The 19,652-nt window shown below is 45.8% G+C and overlaps 1 protein-coding gene across 1 annotated transcript in view; it reads left to right on the top strand.

Moving 5' to 3' along the window:
- Window positions 1-14,179, top strand: part of LOC137439535 (uncharacterized) — a 48,156-nt gene extending 33,977 nt beyond the window's left edge. The window contains exons 4-7 of the mRNA XM_068135373.2: window positions 6,099-6,374; window positions 10,792-11,226; window positions 11,724-11,842; window positions 13,644-14,179. Coding sequence (XP_067991474.1) covers window positions 6,099-6,374; window positions 10,792-11,226; window positions 11,724-11,842; window positions 13,644-13,850 — 1,037 coding nt within the window. The 3' untranslated portion in view covers window positions 13,851-14,179. The remainder of the gene's footprint in view (window positions 1-6,098; window positions 6,375-10,791; window positions 11,227-11,723; window positions 11,843-13,643) is intronic.
- Window positions 14,180-19,652: the final 5,473 nt, after the last annotated feature.

Genomic DNA, 19,652 nt, shown 5'->3' on the forward strand with positions numbered 1-19,652 from the left:
TTCTTTTTTCTTTTTTTTTGTATACTGAATCGAGGCTCGTGAAAGAGCTAACATTTATTTCACAAACAAATCAACCAGACAAACAAAATATACAAAAAGAGGGAGCGGAAGACAAGATGGGGAGAGAAGGGGAAGCACACAACCACAACATTTGAGAGCAGGGAGAAGTGTGGGAGGGAGAGGGCTTGGGGGGAGGAGGCGTGGGAAGGGGGGTGGGGGGGAGAGGTATAAAACACAAGGGGACCGAAATTAGCGGGGGTAGAAAAGATCAAGGTTTTGGATTGGGGAGGATAAGAGATGGTGGTGAACAGCTGTTTTAAAGACCTGGAGGGTGGAGTGGGATTGAAGAGAGTGAGGGAGTTTGTTCCAGAGGCGGGGGAAAAGAGGAATGAAGGAGTGAAGGTGAGCAGAAAGTCTTGATTTTGGCAGTTTAACCATAAGAGGTTTGCAGGCAGATCTTGTGCGACCTGTAGGAATATTTGGGGGACAGAGCCCAGAGAGAGCTGGGGGGGCAAGGCCAGAGAGGAGTCGGTAGAAGACGGAAAGACCACCAACCTGCCTGCGGTGAGTGAGTGAAAGGCCCTTGGAGTTAGCTTCATCGCGGGAGATTCCAATGATTCTGAACGCTTTGGTTTCAACAGCGTGAAGACGAGCTAGGTGTGAGGCAGGAGCACCAGACCAGAGGGGAGAGCAGTATTCCATAGAGCTGCAGATGAAAGCCTTGTATGTGGTGAGGAGCTCAGGTGTGCCAAGGAAGGACTTCGCACGACGGAGGATGCCCAGTCGGCGACTGGCTTTGGAGGCCAGATTTGAAATGTGGTTTTCCCAGGAAAGATCATGGCAAATAGTGAGACCCAAAAGCTTGAGTGACAGAACTTCTTGGAGAGAATTACCCTTTAGAATTACCCTTTAGAATTACCCTTTAGACCCCATGAGAATTACCCTTTAGAACCCATGAGAATTACCCTTTAGAGCCCATGAGAATTACCCTTTAGAGCCCATGAGAATTACCCTTTAGAATTACCCTTTAGAATTACCCTTTAGAATTACCCTTTATAATTACCCTTTAGAACCCATGAGAATTACCCTTTAGAATTACCCTTTAGAATTACCCCTTAGAATTACCCTTTAGAATCCATGAGAATTTCCCTTTGGAGGGTCGGAGAGAATTACCCTCTAAAGGCTAATGCCTTTAGAACCCATGAGAATTACACTTTAGAGCCCATGAGAATTACCCTTTAGAGCCCATGAGAATTACCCTTTAGAATTACCCTTTAGAACCCATGAGAATTACCCTTTAGAACCCATTAGAATTACCCTTTAGAATTACCCTTTAGAACCCATTAGAATTACCCTTTAGACCCCTCTAGAATTACACTTTTGAATTATCCTTCATAACCCTTTCGAAATCCTCTTTAGAACCCTTTAGAACCCTTTAGAAATATCCTTTATACTCCTTTATAATTATTTTTTTGGAACCCTTTAACTTTATAATTATTTTTTTGAAACTTTGGAACCCTTTAGAACCCATGAGAATTACCCTTTAGAATTACCATTTAGAACCCATTAGAATTACCTATTAGAATTACCCTTTAAAATTGGCCTTTAGAACCCATTAAAATTACCCTTTATAATTATCCTTCATAACCCTTTAGAATTACTCTTTGGAACCCTTTAGAATTACCCTTTAGAAACATCAACGGCTGTAAATTTGCAGAATTTTTAGAGGACAACCCTTCAAACCTCAATTTTATTTCAATTGAATTATATGCTTGAATACTGTCGAATACAAATCACCCGTTTGGCACTTTTAAAACCCTTCCGTTTAGCAGTACTTACACAAAATATTACGGAATTTAACGTCATCATGACCAATCAAATTTGCCGCTCGTCGACCCCGCCAATGTCTTTGTTTGTCATATTGCAGGGTAAGGAGTTCTATAAACTCTCTAGTTCCACTTGTCCACCACTCTGCCTGTGGAAGTATTTCCTGACATCCAGATGAGAGAGTAGCTCTTTTAGTTTTCGTGAATAAGCCCTCGCATACTCTCTTAAAGAGTAACTCTTCATGTGTAGTGTTTACCTGGTGGAAGATTACGCAAGTTTTGTAGGTGGTCTCGGCATCGTCTTCTAGTTACCTCCACCACCAAAGGTGGATGGAGGTTATGTTTTCACCCCTGTCTGTCCATTTGTCCGTTTGTTTGTGAGCAAGATATCTCAAAAAGTTTTGTACGGATTCGGACGAAATTTGGCAGAGGCGTAGTGTATGTGACAAGGACGAAAGGATTAGATTTTGGTGAAGATCCGGATTCGGATCCGGCTAGTAAAATTTTAAAGTGATTTTTAAGTGGGAGATGGGCCAAAAACGATACATAGCAGGATATCTCAAAAAGTTATGGATGGATATGGACGAAACTTTGTGGACAGTTGTGTGTGTGACGAGGAAGAATCGATTCAATTTTGGTGAAGATCTGAATATGATTCGGATATGAGAATTATTTAATTTTTTAAGTGATTCTGCACCATCGGGAGATCGGGCCAAAAACGATACATAGCAGGATATCTCAAAAAGTTATGGATGGATATGGACGAAACTTTGTGGACAGGTTGTGTGTGTGACGAGGAAGAATCGATTCAATTTTGGTGAAGATCTGAATATGATTCGGATATGAGAATTATTTAATTTATTAAGTGATTCTGCACCATCCGGAGATCGGGCCAAAAACGATACATAGCAGGATATCTCAAAAAGTTATGGATGGATTTGGACGAAACTTGGTGGACAGGTTGGGTGTTTGACAAGGACGAATCGATTCAATTTTGGTGAATATCCGGATCCGGCTAGTAGAATTTTTAAAGTGATTCTTCACCATTGAGTGATATAGACAACCAGGCGGAGGTATGTTCTAAACTGAGTGCCCTCTAGTTTCCAATGTTGTCAGGTGCAATCTTCTCGGTGTACCTTCATATGGTAGTGTTCTGATACTTGGGATTTGTATTGTGGCTCTCAGTTATACTTTGTCCAGTACCCTTTTATCCTTCTTGAGATGAGGACTCCAAACTTGCATGCAATATCAAGGTATGCACGAACAAGGGACTAATGCAGCTGCATTGCATCTTCTTCTTTTTTCTCCATGAAAAGTCTATTTGTGTCATACCTTGGACTCTTTTGGCTTTCTTGGCTGTTGAGGTACATTGAGAGGAGGTCTTAAGAAACTTGTGAATTAATACTCCCATATCCTTTTCCTCTTCAGTCTTCTTGAGCTGAATATTTCCCATCTCGGAGATGTGGTGAGGATTATGGCGTCATACGTCCATTACTCTACATTTGTTTAAGTTGAAGTTAATTTGCCATTTTTCTGCTCCAAGTCTGGAGGTGGTTTATGTCTCATTGCGGGTTTCAAATTCTTCCTTCCTCCTCGTATGATCCTTTGGCGTCGTCCGCAAAGTTGCTGATCACAGTCTCCTTGTGCAAAATTTCATCGAAGCCATTCATACAGATCAGGAAGCACAACGGCCCAAGTGCTGATCCTTGTACTAGAGAGCTTGTAGCATCTACCCACTTTAATTTGTACCTTGAGTGATTACTCTGTCTCCGACCTGATAACCATGCCCTGATCTTCTGTAGAACTTTGTCATCTACGCTGACATTTCGGGCAATGAGCGGTTTGCTTTGTCCATATCCATGTATACTATATCACCTGGGATACCTTCGCGAATTCGTTTATTATTTGTTTTCTCGATGTTCCAAGATATTTGTGGTGCACGATGTCCCTTTTCTAAAGCCAAGCTGTGTCTCACGGGTGAGCTTGTGTCTATCAAGGTGATCTGTTATTTGACGTCAATATGATGTCTTGGAATACCTTTTTCCCAGCAACTGCAGTCAGGCTGATGGGTCTGTAATTCTCTGGTCTGCAAAGATGAGGTTAACATGAGCTGATCTAGCTCCCTTCTTAAAGATGAGGTTAACACGAGCTGATCTAGCTCCCTTCTTAAAGATGAGGTTAACATGAGCTGATCTAGCTCCCTTCTTAAAGATGAGGTTAACATGAGCTGATCACCAGTTCTCTGGTACAACACCCTGGTCATTGTTCTTACACAGTTTATTCTTTCTTTCTCTCATTCTTTCCACGTTTAGCCTGGTGTTGGCTTTGCGGTTAGGGTGCGGCTTGGGATCCTAGGATCCTGGGGTCGAATTCCGGTCGATCGCTGAATTAACACCAGGGGGGTTGACTCAGCCTGTCATCCTTCCGAGGTCGGCAAATTGAGTACCAGTTCACTGGTAATTCCCTGTGTCGCAAGAGGCGACTAAAAGGGTTGGTGGCAGGAAGGGCATTCGGCCATAAAACGTTGCTTCAAAAAGGGGACCACGGTGCCCGAAAAAGGCCAACCCCTGCTCTGCGAGAAAAATGGCCTCTAAAGGTGGTTCCATTCTTTCCAAGTTTGTGGGGCCCTAAGGGCCAAGCGATGCTACGCAAACAGGAGCAAGTCCATTTTACAACACTGAGAAGCACATTTCACCTTCTCTCCATCTTCCCCTCCTGGAAATGACGCAAAATGGTTTGGTTCACAGTGTGACGTCATAGTGAGGCAGAAACTCCTGCGATTGTTTGTGCAAGAGGAAGCTTGCTCAACACTGTGGGAATCTGACAAACCTTGGTGAGCTTGAGGGTTTGAACACGCAGTCTGTCATTCAGGTGATTGTGAATCACGAGCTCCTCTTATGGTCTCACGAAGGATCCACCTCAGTTTCGGTAATTCCATGATTCATGGACCAAGTTGAGAAGTTTTCTTGTTCTCAGTTTTGTTCCGAAAGCTCTTTTAAAGATCATCGCTGAGCGCTCCGGACAACTTCCAACTACAGTTCATTTGTATAAGTATTCCCAGGGATGGTTTTTAAGATACCTGTAAAATTCTTCTTCATCATTCCTGTTGCTTCAATTAATCGCTGATACAATTTTGCCGCTCTTCAGATTCCAGTATCTTTTCACTACATTTTTTATTCCTGGTTTATTGTCATTCTATTGATTTTTTTTTTGCGTTGTTTTCTGCCAAAATCGCTGGGAACTGATGCCTCAATTAGCAATTCCGTTTTTTTAGCTCACCCGGAACAAAAATTGTTCAGGTGAGGTATTAGCATCGCACGGTGTCCGTCAGTCAGGCTGTTGGTAAACACTCGGATCTTCTTCTCCGAAACTACACACACGATTTTGATGAAACTTGACCACAACTTTCATCATCCATGATGGACTCAAATTTGTTCAGGGTCTGAGGATGTTTATGGTGGAGGTCCAGGTTTGACCCCCTAAAATAGGTATTTGCTTTCTTCTCTTAGTCCTACCTAGCCTGGTGTTGGCTTAGCGGTTAGGGAGCGGCTTGGGATCCTAGGATCCTGGGTTTGAATCCTGGTCATCGCTGAAATTTACACCAGGGGGGTTGACTCAGCCTGTCATCCTTCTGAGGTCGGCAAATTGAGTGTCGCTGGTAATTCCCCGTGTGTCACAAGAGGCAACTAACAGGGTTGGCGGCAGGAAGGGCATCCGGTTGTAAAACATTGCTTTAAAAAGGGGACCAAGGTGCCCGAAAAAGGCCAACCCCTTATCTGCGGGGGGAAATGACCTCTAAAGGTGGTTCTTTCTTAGCCCTACCTGCAAAGGCTTAGCTCTACCTTGAAAGTGCAGGAATGACAGTTTACAAGCAGGTAGGAATCTATCCTGGACTAGATATCTCAAAGGTAAGTACAATACCTCTGAGCTATCATGCCAGCCCATTTGATGTGATGAACAACCAACAAAACCATTTGAAATACCGACTTCTTTCCTGGAAGTTCTAGCAGTGTCCATGTGTTTTTACCTCTCCCACCCCCAGCCCTCTCCCTCCCACAGATCTCCCGATGTCCCTGTTATCTACTGTTGTACTTGTGTGCTTCCCTCTCTCTCTCCCCCCATCTTGTCCCCCACTCCCTTTATTGTATGTTTTGCGTGTCCGTTTTGTTGTTTTTTTGTGATTGATGTTCGCTCTTACACGAGCCTCGATCTTGTATACAAAAACAAAAACAAAAAAACCCATGATTGCTTCTTCTTTTTCTTACCCCACAGGCTTCACGGCTGGGCCCATTGAACCGACCCTTTTGTCTCAGTCCTTCCAGACCCTTCATGATGTCATATGGGACGATTTGCTCGTTCCACCAGTCACCATGCAAGCTCCTCCACCTCGTCTCCGAGACTGGGACACTCAAGCCCTGGTCCCTTTCGAGTCCACCATGTCTCCAGTTAGTCCGGGCAATCTTCGGGCCTACTCGAGTTTCGGAGGGACCGAGGCCCCAACTTATGAACCGGACCCGGGATGGCATAAATTCGAAGAATTTGTTTCAGGTAAAAAATTCCTTCGGCCCCATAAAACCCCTAAATGATGATTAAGGAAAAACAAGTATGGTTGTGACAAATGGTGAATGGGTGGTGTGCAGAGAACATAAAGGGCATGAAACAATAGGGCACAGTCAGAGAGCGTTTATTTTATACATATGGACAATGTTTCAGGAAGTTTTGGTCACAGTTTGGCTTTCACCCAGAACTACGCAGGACACCTGCACTTTCTCAAGAGGTGGGGATGCTCAGGTGTACGACACGCCACAAACCCCACAATCTCATTTTCCATCATTGCCTCTCCCATTCTCTACATATTAATCAATTTAAAAAAAAACCCCAATATATTATATAATACAAGGCCAAAGGTAATGATCAGTCACAGTTACTCATTGAGGAGCCTGTGACCGTTATTCCCAATTATTGTAGAAATCTGTCCCATCTAAACCCTCAGCATGTGATAATTGCTTGTTCTTTATGGTATATTGAAGAACCATTCGCAAAGATCTTGATTGGATACACTGAGATGTGGTGGACCACCAACACGCATTAATGGGGAACTCAGGGACCACTACTTGGCCATAATCCATGTAAAGTAGCCCAAGGTTCAAAGTAAATGGCAAAAGTATGGATGATCCGTCATCTCAAATTTCGAGCTCACCTCTGGAACGAAGTTCAGGGGAGCTTATGCGATGACTCGTCCGTCAGTCTGTCAGTCTGTCCGTCATTCCGTCCATCCGTCCGTAAACACTTTCTCTGAAACCGCTGATGGGATTGCGACCAAATTTGGCAGAAAAATGATATTTGTTGTGTTGTCACTAAAGTTTGCGGCATTTAAAAAATCGGGGTCTAAGAGGGTTTACCAGGGGTCAAAGTGGATCCAGGTTTGCCAACCCCAAAATAGGAATTTGCATTTTTCTCTGAAACTACACACAATATTTCGATGAAACTTGACCACAACCTTCATCACCCATTATGTACCGAAGTTTGTTCACGGCATTAAAAAATATCGGGCCGTGAGAGGTCTACTGGGGGGTTGCCCCCCAAAATAGGTATTTTCTCTTTTCTCTGAAACTACATACACAATTTTGATGAAACTTCACCACAACCTTCATCACCCGTGATGTACCAATGTTTGTTCAAGGTATTAGAAAAATTGGGATCTGAGGAGGTATACCAGATTGGAGGGGGTGGGGGTAGGAGTTGCCCCCAAAATATGTATTTTTTTATTTGTTTGTTTAAAGTATTATGATTATGTTAATATGATTATACATGCTGCCCTGTCTTCTAGCAACCATTGAAATTGGTTTAAAATACCTTTATTCAGTGTAGTATACTGTTTATTCTCCCAGGTGAGCACCAGGGGTATTGCCCCGATGTTTATTAATTCTGTTTGTACGATAATTGTTTATTTATTTATCCCTAAATATAAATATGGCGTTATGTGGGAATACAGGCTTTCAAAATGATGTAATCTGCTCCAGAATGCTCGACGCACATGCGCTGCAATGGTAATTACCCTGCGTTCGCGAAGCGAAAAGCGGGGTTAAGCATTCGGCTGTATACGTGCGCCGTATGTGTGCCGTACGTGTGCCGTGTCTGCATTTTAAAAATTCATTTTCTCGGCAACCGTTAGTCCGATTGACATGAAATTTTCACCATTGGAGCGCCTCTGCCTGTAGAAAATTTGTATTAATAATTATGATGTCATAGGTCACGTGGTACGGACGCCATCTTGGAAAAACGTTGCATCTCTTTATCTCCCAAACCACTCAATGGAAAAAATTGAAACGTGGCTCATTGCAAATAACTCCATATGCGGAATAGGTGTTGTTAACGATGACGTCATTGGTGCCATAATTATGTCGTCATAATTCGACTGGGACAACGCTTAGTCTGATCAGTTTGAAATTTATTGAGCATGATCTATGCAACAATTATATTAGAGAATATATATTTATGATGTAATCGCTCACGTGGTCTGGCAGCCATATTTGGTCAAAAAAAAAAGCAACCTACAAAAACAGAAGAGTTGGCCCACACCAAGTTGACTGCGCAGGGTAAGTATTCGATGAATACCATCTAGTTGTGGCAGGGAACATATACCGTGTGAGCCAGATAAGGGCTGTTACCTATAATGGCTCGGTAAGGTCCCAAAATAAGCCAAAAATTACTTGCAAATGTACCTGAGAGAAAGGGGTGTGCCTCTACACAACAAAAGATTTGGAGAATTTCCTGATAAACTCGCCCAAAAAGTTGATGTCTTGCAGCCCATACTGCAAAAACTCCTGACAATGTGTGCCCGTGCAAAGCCTGTGGATGGGCACGTTCTACCCGACCTCCCCTGCCAGTGCCCAGGCTTTGAACCTTGTGGGATTATCTCGTGTGAACATGGCGGACTTGGTGATTCATTAAATTTAATAGAGTGCAATTGGAAAGATGATGCCGACATTACCAACATTCAGGCAGACTCCCCAGAGAGAGACACCACCATATCTGGTTTGGGAAGGTCATATGTGGGGCTTGCAAATGCGCAGGAGAGGTTTGAAATATTTCGTATCAATCTTGTTCTTGTTGCTGTTGTTGTTGTATATAATCCTCTCCTCTATAATAATCCTCTCCTCTCCTCTATAATAATCCTCTGTAGATAATCCTCTCCAAGAAGTTCTGTCACTCAAGCTTTTGGGTCTCACTATCTGCCATGATCTTTCCTGGGAAAACCACATTTCCAAGCTGGCCTCCAAAGCCAGTCGCCGACTGGGCATCCTCCGTCGTGCGAAGTCCTTCCTTGGCACACCTGAGCTCCTCACCACATACAAGGCTTTCATCCACAGCTCAATGGAATACTGCTCTCCCCTCTGGGCTGGTGCTCCTGCCTCACACCTAGCTCGTCTTCACGCTGTTGAAACCAAAGCGTTCAGAATCATTGGAATCTCCCGCGATGACGCTATCTCCGAGGGCCTTTCACTCACTCACCGCAGGCAGGTTGGTGGTCTTTCCGTCTTCTACCGACTCCTCTCCGGCCTTGCTCCCCCAGCTCTCTCTGGGCTCTGTCCCCCAAATATTCCTGCAGGTCGCACAAGATCTGCCTGCAACCCTCTTATGGTTAAACTACCAAAATCAAGACTCTCTGCTCACCTTCACTCCTTCATTCCTCTTTTCTCCCGCCTCTGGAACAAACTCCCTCACTCTCTTCAATCCCACTCCTCCCTCCAGGTCTTTAAAACGGCTGTTCACCACCATCTCTTATCTTCCCCAATCCAAAACCTTGATCTTTTCTACCCCCGCTAATTTCACCCCAAACCCACTTTTTTGAGGTGACTTTTGTCTTCTTTCCTGGAAGTCCTTGGTGTCCTTGCGTTTTATACCTATCCTGCCTCCCCCCAGGCCCTCTGCCTCCCACACATCTCCCGATGTCCCTGCCCTCAAATGTTGTGTTTGTGTGCTTCCTCCCCTTCTCTCCCCATCTTGTCGACCGCTCCCCTTTTTATATACTTTGTTTGCTTGTTTGTTTGATAAATGTTAGCTCTTTCACGAGCCTCGACTCTGTATACAAAAAAAGAAAAGAAAAAAGCCCTGGAGAGTTCACTCGAACAAGCCCGCTGCACGGAGACAGCCGATCAATCTCACAGGAGCGAGCCACAGATCTCCCACATCCAGGATGGTGTACCCCCGCCTTGACAAAGTCATGGCCATGAGAGAGAGAGAGAGCGAGAGAGAGAACGAGAACGAGAGCGAGAGTGAGAGCGAGAAAGAGAAAGAGAAAGAGAAAGACAAAAGACAAAAGACAGACAAGAGGGAAAAGGCCGATCCATAGGGACCGATCAACTGTGACCGCACATACTAACATTCCACTCTGACCATGACCGCACTACTCCGACGAATCCGGGCAGCAGGGAAGAATGGGGAAGATTTGGTGCCCGACTTGCATTTGGGGGTACAATCACCACGAAGAGGCATCCCCGATAGTTACCTATTAATCATGTTTGGGAGTGGGAATTGGATCAGCTGCGATTTCCATTATAAATATGTATATTTTTGTTTGGTTCCGAGGCCATGAGAAATTATACTCGATTTTTGCATCTATTGGTAAAAAGAGAAACGTCTCTTCGTGTGTCTGTGTTATATATCCACGACCGCCATTCACCTGTACTAACAGCAAATGATTCAAACCTGACACCTCTAATCCACGGATATTTCTGGTGTAGCCTATATTTCCGTGAGTCCGATTTGCATTCAGGAACAGAACAATTATGATTAACCATTTTGAAATTGCCACTCTTTTGTCTAATTGCTGAAAATTATGTTTGAAATACTATTTGAAATACAGATTCTGTGCTAGCATCAGCAGGTTGAAAGTGCCCGGTGAGCACATTCTAACATTCCTTCCCTTTTCCTACCCTCTCATTTGTCATTGATCATCCAGACCAAACACTTTCTTATGGACCACCGGATGCTGTGGGCACAATGACCCTGCCAGACCCCTTGAGATTGTGGCAACAACCATGCAACCTGCAACGTGTCCCGTCGTGCAGCAACTTTGAGTCCGACTCGTATCCTCTCCCTCACGCCTTCACGACTTTCGATGAATTCTACAGCGACGTCGACACCCGTTTTGCAACCACGTCCGGTTCGAAGTCCCAAGATGGAGCTCTTGAGCATCAGAGTACACCCCTGCCGACCACTGCCTCTACTTTCCAAGCAAAGAGTTCCTGGGTTTCTCAACCAAAAGTGACTACTGCTGAACGAGGAGAGAGCAGTGGTGCTTCTGCTACTCCTGCTGCAGCTACCTGTGGTGGTTGCGATGGTGACGACGGTGTTGGTTCAAGTCTTTGTTCCACGGCACTTGTGGGTTATGTCGGTAAGCTCTGGTGTCCGGTTATGATCAGCGTTGTGGTCAATGGTTCTAGATTACTTGGACCAGACCTGCAGGCCGAGTGGACAGATTAACTGCATCCTGATGGGCATAAGCGAGCTGGCTGGGATTTTTGCGGACAACCCCATCGAAGCATGACAATTCTTCTGAGACCACCTCTGCTTCTGAAAGCTTAGAATCTAAATCCTTCAAGGAAATGTTGAACACTATTTAACTCACAATTATTTATTTATTTAACAAAATACTAATCTGGAACATATCATTATCTCTTTATGTGTAATAACTACCTGGATATTGCTTTAATCGATGGAAAATGTCACTCGGAGTTGAACTTCCTCGTTATTGGAGCTTGTTGCAGCCTCATGTAACAGCGAGTTATGTGCGAGCAATTACACATATGGCTGCCCAATAGAGTGAGGACCTTACGCCTATTGCACCTGTCGTGAGAAGCCGAAACATAAGCGTTTTCTTTGGTGTTGCAGGTGGAGGCCCCATCCAGTTGTGGCAATTTCTACTCGAACTCTTACTTGATTCGTCCTGTCAGTCCTACATTTGCTGGACTGGAGACGGTTGGGAATTTCGTCTCTCTGACCCTGACGAGGTGAGCCAACTTGTCCATCAAACACAAACATCCCACGAGTCGCCTTGTCGTCCTTTCGAAGAGTTGTGCACCCAATCAAATTTGAAATTGGTTATTGGCCATCTCAGATGCTTACACAATCGGCCATGCTTTTTTTTCTTTAAGTGAAGCAAAATTAAAATATCAGTAAACTGAGAATCGCTTCATCTTTTATTGAATCCTCCATGGAGTTCTTCATCTTGTATGGGAAAAAATTCACACCAAATGAGTGAATTTCCCATTCATTTTTGTGTTTGGAGCCACGTGCAGTCCGCGATTGACCAAAACACGTTTGTGGCGTCAGACGTGTTTCCCAGCGAATCATTTTGCTTTAAATCTCAGTCAGTCATTCGCTGAGGCAGCTAGCCAATCAGGTCACTCGGTGGTGCACATTTATATCGGGTTCCACAGGTATATGTTTGTGTATTTGTGTTTATTCACCTGGCTCTGCTTTGACATATTCTGTGGTGCTGAGTTAACCTGTGTGCTGGGTTATATATGGGAAGTTGAGTGGTGCTGAGTTAACATGTGTGCTGTGTTATACATGGCAAGTAGAGTGGTGCTGAGTTAACCTGAGTGCAGTGTTATATATGCCAAGTTGAGTGGTGCTGAGTTAACCTGAGTGCAGTGTTATATATGGCAAGTTGAGTGGTGCTGAGTTAACATGTGTGCTGTGTTATACATGGCAAGTTGAGTGGTGCTGAGTTAACATGTGTGCTGTGTTATACATGGCAAGTTGAGTGGTGCTGAGTTAACCTGTGTGCTGTGTTATACATGGCAAGTTGAGTGGTGCTGAGTTAACCTGAGTGCAGTGTTATATATGGCAAGTTGAGTGGTGCTGAGTTAACCTGAGTGCAGTGTTATATATGGGAAGTTGAGTGGTGCTGAGTTAACATGTGTGCTGTGTTATACATGGCAAGTAGAGTGGTGCTGAGTTAACCTGAGTGCAGTGTTATATATGGCAAGTTGAGTGGTGCTGAGTTAACCTGAGTGCAGTGTTATATATGGCAAGTTGAGTGGTGCTGAGTTAACATGTGTGCTGTGTTATACATGGCAAGTTAAGTGGTGCTGAGTTAACATGTGTGCTGTGTTATACATGGCAAGTTGAGTGGTGCTGAGTTAACCTGAGTGCAGTGTTATATATGGCAAGTTGAGTGCTGCTGAGTTAACATGTGTGCTGTGTTATACATGGCAAGTTGAGTGGTGCTGAGTTAACATGTGTGCAGTGTTATACATGGCAAGTAGAGTGGTGCTGAGTTAACCTGAGTGCAGTGTTATATATGGCAAGTTGAGTGGTGCTGAGTTAACCTGAGTGCAGTGTTATATATGGCAAGTTGAGTGGTGCTGAGTTAACATGTGTGCTGTGTTATACATGGCAAGTTGAGTGGTGCTGAGTTAACCTGTGTGCTGTGTTATACATGGCAAGTTGAGTGGTGCTGAGTTAACCTGAGTGCAGTGTTATACATGGCAAGTTGAGTGGTGCTGAGTTAACCTGTGTGCAGTGTTATATATGGCAAGTTGAGTGGTGCTGAGTTAACCTGAGTGCTGTGTTATACATGGCAAGTTGAGTGGTGCTGAGTTAACCTGGGTGTATGTACGTTTTGGAAGGTTGAGTGATGCTTATCTCACCTGAGTGCTGTACCTTTGGCAGATTGTGTAGTACTGAGCGAACCCAAGTGCCGTACCTTTGTAAGGTTGAGTGATGCTGAGCTCACCTGAGTGCTGTGTTGTACAAGGCAAGTTGAGTGATGCTGAGCTCACCTGAGTGCTGCACATTTGGCAGGTCGCACGGCGTTGGGGTCGTCGCAAAAACAAACCAAAGATGAACTACGAGAAGCTCAGTCGTGCACTCCGCTACTACTACCACAAGAATCTTCTTCACAAGTCCTCAGGGAAGCGTTACGTGTACCGCTTCGCGTGCGACCTGCGCACCATGCTCGGACTGTCAGCTCCCGAGCTCCACACCAGGCTTGGCGTTGGAAAGGCCTGAGACCCTCTTGAGTGAAGTGAAACACCTGGACATGTACCTATAAGTTCTACTATGCCAAGTTGAGTGGTTATACTCAGGTAGCCTTCCAGAGTGACCGTCCCAGGTTTGTGAAACTTCCTGATTGGTCGTTTGGACCAAAACACTAATTTTCTTCTGTAACCCGATAACTCTAAGTTTGTATTATTTTTCTACACTTTAATAATTAATGTATTACAGCTGGAATGTATAAGCTCTGATGCTGGCATCATTGTATGGTTTTATAATTGAAATACTGTAATGTAATTGTGATGATGTCTACGCAATAAATTTTTGATTACGCAACAAGGTGATACCTGAGTCTAAGACGCTCAAGGTCATTAATGATGGTCCAAGTGATGGTCTCCCAGAAGCCTCCATCACTTAAGGAGTGTGTGCCCCCATGTGTGCGCACCTCGACTCCTGAAGGAGGACCACAAATCTTGGAGCAGAGAAAGGGTTACAATGTTTAAAAATCACTAAACATAGGTAACCAGGTGAAACTGGTCCACAACAAGGTCACCTGAGGAAAGCAAAGAATTGAAATGCAGGCCTTGTGGGTTTTTTATTTATTAAAATAATATCCCATTTGGAGAGGAACGGTGAACAATGACGTAAAAATATCATTCCCAACGCCTTTCCTCAGGAAATTCTGGAGCAAGACCTTTGACTTGTTCATTCAATTCCACATCCTCATTCGCTCCTCCTCTCCCCTCGATAAATCCCCCTCCTCCAACATCCCTCAATTTTACCATACTTAATCCTGCACCATCCCATCACCATATTTTACTCTACTCTTCCTTTTTACCATCCATCGGCCATTCTATTACTCTTGTGGTAAATCTAACACTTAGTTATCTCACGCCATCCTCACCTCCCTTCCCACATCTCCCCCTTTCCCTGTCCCAATATTCTCCCTTCTCCATTTTCCCATCCGCTCCCGACATTATCCCCGCACCCCTCCCCAACCTCCACCAAGGCCTCGCTCCGAGCCATCCACCGGGAGCTGGGCGAGAAGTGGGTGAGGTACATCTGGCTTTTGCCTCCCACACATTTCCGTTTGCTGCCAAACATACGGTTCCCAGGCATCCAACCAGCCAAACATTCACCCAGCCAGACTACCAGGCAGCCATTCAAACAAACTGGCACCCAGTCAGCACATTCAACAACCAAGCAGCCAACTAGTCGGTCACAGGACCAGCTAGGCCCACAATCAGTCTGCAAAAGGACCAGCTAGGCCCCCAGCCAGTATGTAAAAGGCTCAGACCCCCAGCCAGTATGTAAAAGGATCAGGCCCCCAGCCAGTATGTAAAAGGACCAGCTATGCCCCCAGCAAGTATGTAAAAGGACCAGCAAGGCCCCCAGCCAGTATGTAAAAGGACCAGCAAGGCCCCCAGCCAGTATGTAAAAGGACCAGCTAGGCCCCCAGCAAGTATGTAAAAGGACCAGCAAGGCCCCCAGCAAGTATGTAAAAGGACCAGCAAGGCCCCCAGCCAGTATGTAAAAGGACCAGCAAGGCCCCCAGCCAGTATGTAAAAGGACTAGCTAGGCCCCCAGCAAGTATGTAAAAGGACCAGCAAGGCCCCCAGCCAGTTTGTAAAAGGACCAGCAAGGCCCCCAGCCAGTCTGTAAAAGGACCAGCAAAGCCCCCAGCCAGTTTGTAAAAGGATCAGACCCCCAGCCAGGATGTAAAAGGATCAGGCCCCCAGCCAGTATGTAAAAGGACCAGCCAGGCCCCCAGCAAGTATGTAAAAGGACCAGCAAGGCCCCCACACAGTATGTAAAACGACCAGGTATGCCCCCAGCCAGTATGTAAAAGGACCAGCAAGGCCCCCAGCCAGTATGTAAAAGGTTCAGACCCCCACCCAGTATGTAAAAGGACCAGCTAGGCCCCCAGCCAGTATGTAAAAGGACCAGCAAGGCCCCCAGCCAGTATGTAAAAGGATCAGACCCCCACCCAGTATGTAAAAGGATCAGACCCCCACCTAATATGTAAAAGGACCAGCAAGGCCCCCAGCCAGTATGTAAAAGGACCAGCAAGGTGACCAGCCAATATGTAAAAGGATCAGACCCCCACCCAGTATGTAAAAGGACCAGCTAGGCCCCCAGCCAGTATGTAAAAGGATCAGACCCCCCAGCCAGTATGTAAAAGGCTCACACCCCCAGCCAGTATGTAAAAGGATCAGACCCCCAGCCAGTATGTAAAAGGATCAGACCCCCAGCCAGTATGTAAAAGGATCAGACCCCACCCCCCCCCCCCCAGCAAGTATGTAAAAGGCTCACACCCCCAACCAGTATGTAAAAGGTTCAGACCCCCAGCCAGTATGTAAAAGGATCAGACCCCCAGCCAGTATGTAAAAGGATCAGACCCCCAGCCAGTATGTAAAAGGATCAGACCCCCAGCCAGTATGGAAAAGGATCAGACCCCCAGCCTGTATGTAAAAGGATCAGACCCCCAGCCAGTATGTAAAAGGATCAGACCCCCAGCCAGTATGTGAAAGGATCAGACCCCCAGCCAGTATGTAAAAGGATCAGACCCCCAGTCAGTATGTAAAAGGATCAGACCCCCAGCCAGTATGTAAAAGGATCAGACCCCCAGCCAGTATGTAAAAGTATCAGACCCCCAGCCAGTCTGTAAAAGGATCAGACCCCCAGCCAGTATGTAAAAGTATCAGACCCCCAGCCAGTCTGTAAAAGGATCAGACCCCCAGCCTGTCTGTAAAAGGATCAGACCCCCAGCCAGTATGTAAAAGGATCAGACCCCCAGCCAGTCTGTAAAAGTATCAGACCCCCAGCCAGTCCGTAAAAGGATCAGACCCTCAGCCAGTATGTAAAAGTATCAGACCCCCAGCCAGTATGTAAAAGGATCAGACCCCCAGCCAGTATGTAAAAGGATCAGACCCCCCCCCCCCCAGCCAGTAGTGTAAAAGGCTCACACCCCCAACCAGTATGTAAAAGGTTCAGACCCCCAGCCAGTATGTAAAAGGATCAGACCCCCAGCCAGTATGTAAAAGGATCAGACCCCCAGCCAGTATGTAAAAGGATCAGACCCCCAGCCAGTATGGAAAAGGATCAGACCCCCAGCCTGTATGTAAAAGGATCAGACCCCCAGCCAGTATGTAAAAGGATCAGACCCCCAGCCAGTATGTGAAAGGATCAGACCCCCAGCCAGTATGTAAAAGGATCAGACCCCCAGTCAGTATGTAAAAGGATCAGACCCCCAGCCAGTATGTAAAAGGATCAGACCCCCAGCCAGTATGTAAAAGTATCAGACCCCCAGCCAGTCTGTAAAAGGATCAGACCCCCAGCCAGTATGTAAAAGTATCAGACCCCCAGCCAGTCTGTAAAAGGATCAGACCCCCAGCCTGTCTGTAAAAGGATCAGACCCCCAGCCAGTATGTAAAAGGATCAGACCCCCAGCCAGTCTGTAAAAGTATCAGACCCCCAGCCAGTCTGTAAAAGGATCAGACCCTCAGCCAGTATGTAAAAGTATCAGACCCCCAGCCAGTATGTAAAAGGATCAGACCCCCAGCCAGTATGTAAAAGGATCAGACCCCCAGCCAGTATGTAAAAGTATCAGACCCCCAGCCTGTCTGTAAAAGGATCAGACCCCCAGCCAGTATGTAAAAGGATCAGACCCCCAGCCAGTATGTAAAAGTATCAGACCCCCAGCCTGTCTGTAAAAGGATCAGACCCCCAGCCAGTATGTAAAAGTATCAGACCCCCAGCCAGTATGTAAAAGTATCAGACCCCCAGCCAGTATGTAAAAGTATCAGACCCCCAGCCAGTATGTAAAAGGATCAGACCCCCAGCCAGTATGTAAAAGTATCAGACCCCCAGCCAGTATGTAAAAGTATCAGACCCCCAGCCTGTCTGTAAAAGGATCAGACCCCCAGCCAGTATGTAAAAGGATCAGACCCCCAGCCAGTATGTAAAAGTATCAGACCCCCAGCCAGTCTGTAAAAGGATCAGACCCCCAGCCAGTATGTAAAAGTATCAGACCCCCAGCCAGTATGTAAAAGGATCAGACCCCCAGCCAGTATGTAAAAGGATCAGAACCCCAGCCAGTATGTAAAAGGATCAGACCCCCAGCCAGTATGTAAAAGGATCAGACCCCCAGCCAGTATGTAAAAGTATCAGACCCCCAGCCAGTCTGTAAAAGGATCAGACCCCCAGCCAGTATGTAAAAGGATCAGACCCCCAGCCAGTATGTAAAAGGATCAGACCCCCAGCCTGTCTGTAAAAGGATCAGACCCCCAGCCAGTATGTAAAAGTATCAGACCCCCAGCCAGTCTGTAAAAGGATCAGACCCCCAGCCAGTATGTAAAAGGATCAGACCCCCAGCCAGTATGTAAAAGGATCAGACCCCCAGCCTGTCTGTAAAAGGATCAGACCCCCAGCCAGTATGTAAAAGGATCAGACCCCCAGCCAGTATGTAAAAGTATCAGACCCCCAGCCAGTATGTAAAAGGATCAGACCCCCAGCCAGTCCGTAAAAGTATCAGACCCCCAGCCAGTATGTAAAAGGATCAGACCCCCAGCCAGTCCGTAAAAGGATCAGACCCCCAGCCAGTATGTAAAAGGATCAGACCCCCAGCCAGTATGTAAAAGGATCTGACCCCCAGCCAGTATGTAAAAGGATCAGACCCCCAGCCAGTCTGTAAAAGGATCAGACCCCCAGCCAGTATGTAAAAGTATCAGACCCCCAGCCAGTATGTAAAAGGATCAGACCCCCAGCCAGTCCGTAAAAGTATCAGACCCCCAGCCAGTATGTAAAAGGATCAGACCCCCAGCCAGTCCGTAAAAGGATCAGACCCCCAGCCAGTATGTAAAAGGATCAGACCCCCAGCCAGTATGTAAAAGGATCAGACCCCCAGCCAGTATGTAAAAGGATCAGACCCCCAGCCAGTATGTAAAAGGATCAGACCCCCAGCCAGTCTGTAAAAGGCTCACACCCCCAGCCTGTCTGTAAAAGGACCAGGTCACCTGCGAGTTGGTTTAATAACCAGGTATCCAATCAGTTTTCAGTATTTAACAAATGTTTGCAGGTGAGGACCTCACAAGTTAGCCATGACTTGGGGAGAACCTGCTGGCCCAGTTCCCAGTGCATGAAACAATGGACGATATTCGGGTGAGGGAGAAAGTGAACCATTCTTTCGGGTTATCCCGAAGGTTGTGCCTTCTGTTGCATTTCTTTTTGAATACAAAGTCGAGTCTCGTGAAAGAGCTTGAACACATAACGGAGCAGAACATTGGAGAAGTGAAAAAGAGGAGAGACAAACTATCAGAGGGACACTTGGGGGAATAATGAGATCACAGGGAGGGGTAGGAGGACATGGGGTGAACAACTTGGATAAAAACTCATGCACAGCAACAAGAGGAAGAAGAAACTGAGGATGGAACACAATAACCTGGAGAGGAAGCTGGGTCGGTTTGGGTCGACTCAATGAAAAGAAAAGACAACGGGTATGACCTGAAGTGGTGGTGAAGCCATCTTGAAGGTCTGGAGGGAAGGGTAACATTTCATGTCTTTCAAAAATATTTGAGCATAAAATGGATGAACACCTGCACGTCGTTTCCCGACGGGGTGAATGTTCCATTTAAAATTGTCATTCTAGAGGTTTCCCAGAAGAGGGCGCTGCGTCTCGGAGCATGCCGGCCTTTCTTTTCAGGGTCGTCTATTGGTCGGTGGTGCCACCTGTACTTACGTTGTGGTAATGCTATTGAGTTTACCAGTTTGAGATTACCAACTTAATCTTGAAGGTAACTCGTGCTGGGGTGAGTTGTA

Source organism: Myxine glutinosa, chromosome 14 (genome assembly GCF_964187855.1).
Source record: "Myxine glutinosa chromosome 14, kmMyxGlut1.1, whole genome shotgun sequence".
NCBI lineage: Eukaryota > Metazoa > Chordata > Myxini > Myxiniformes > Myxinidae > Myxine > Myxine glutinosa.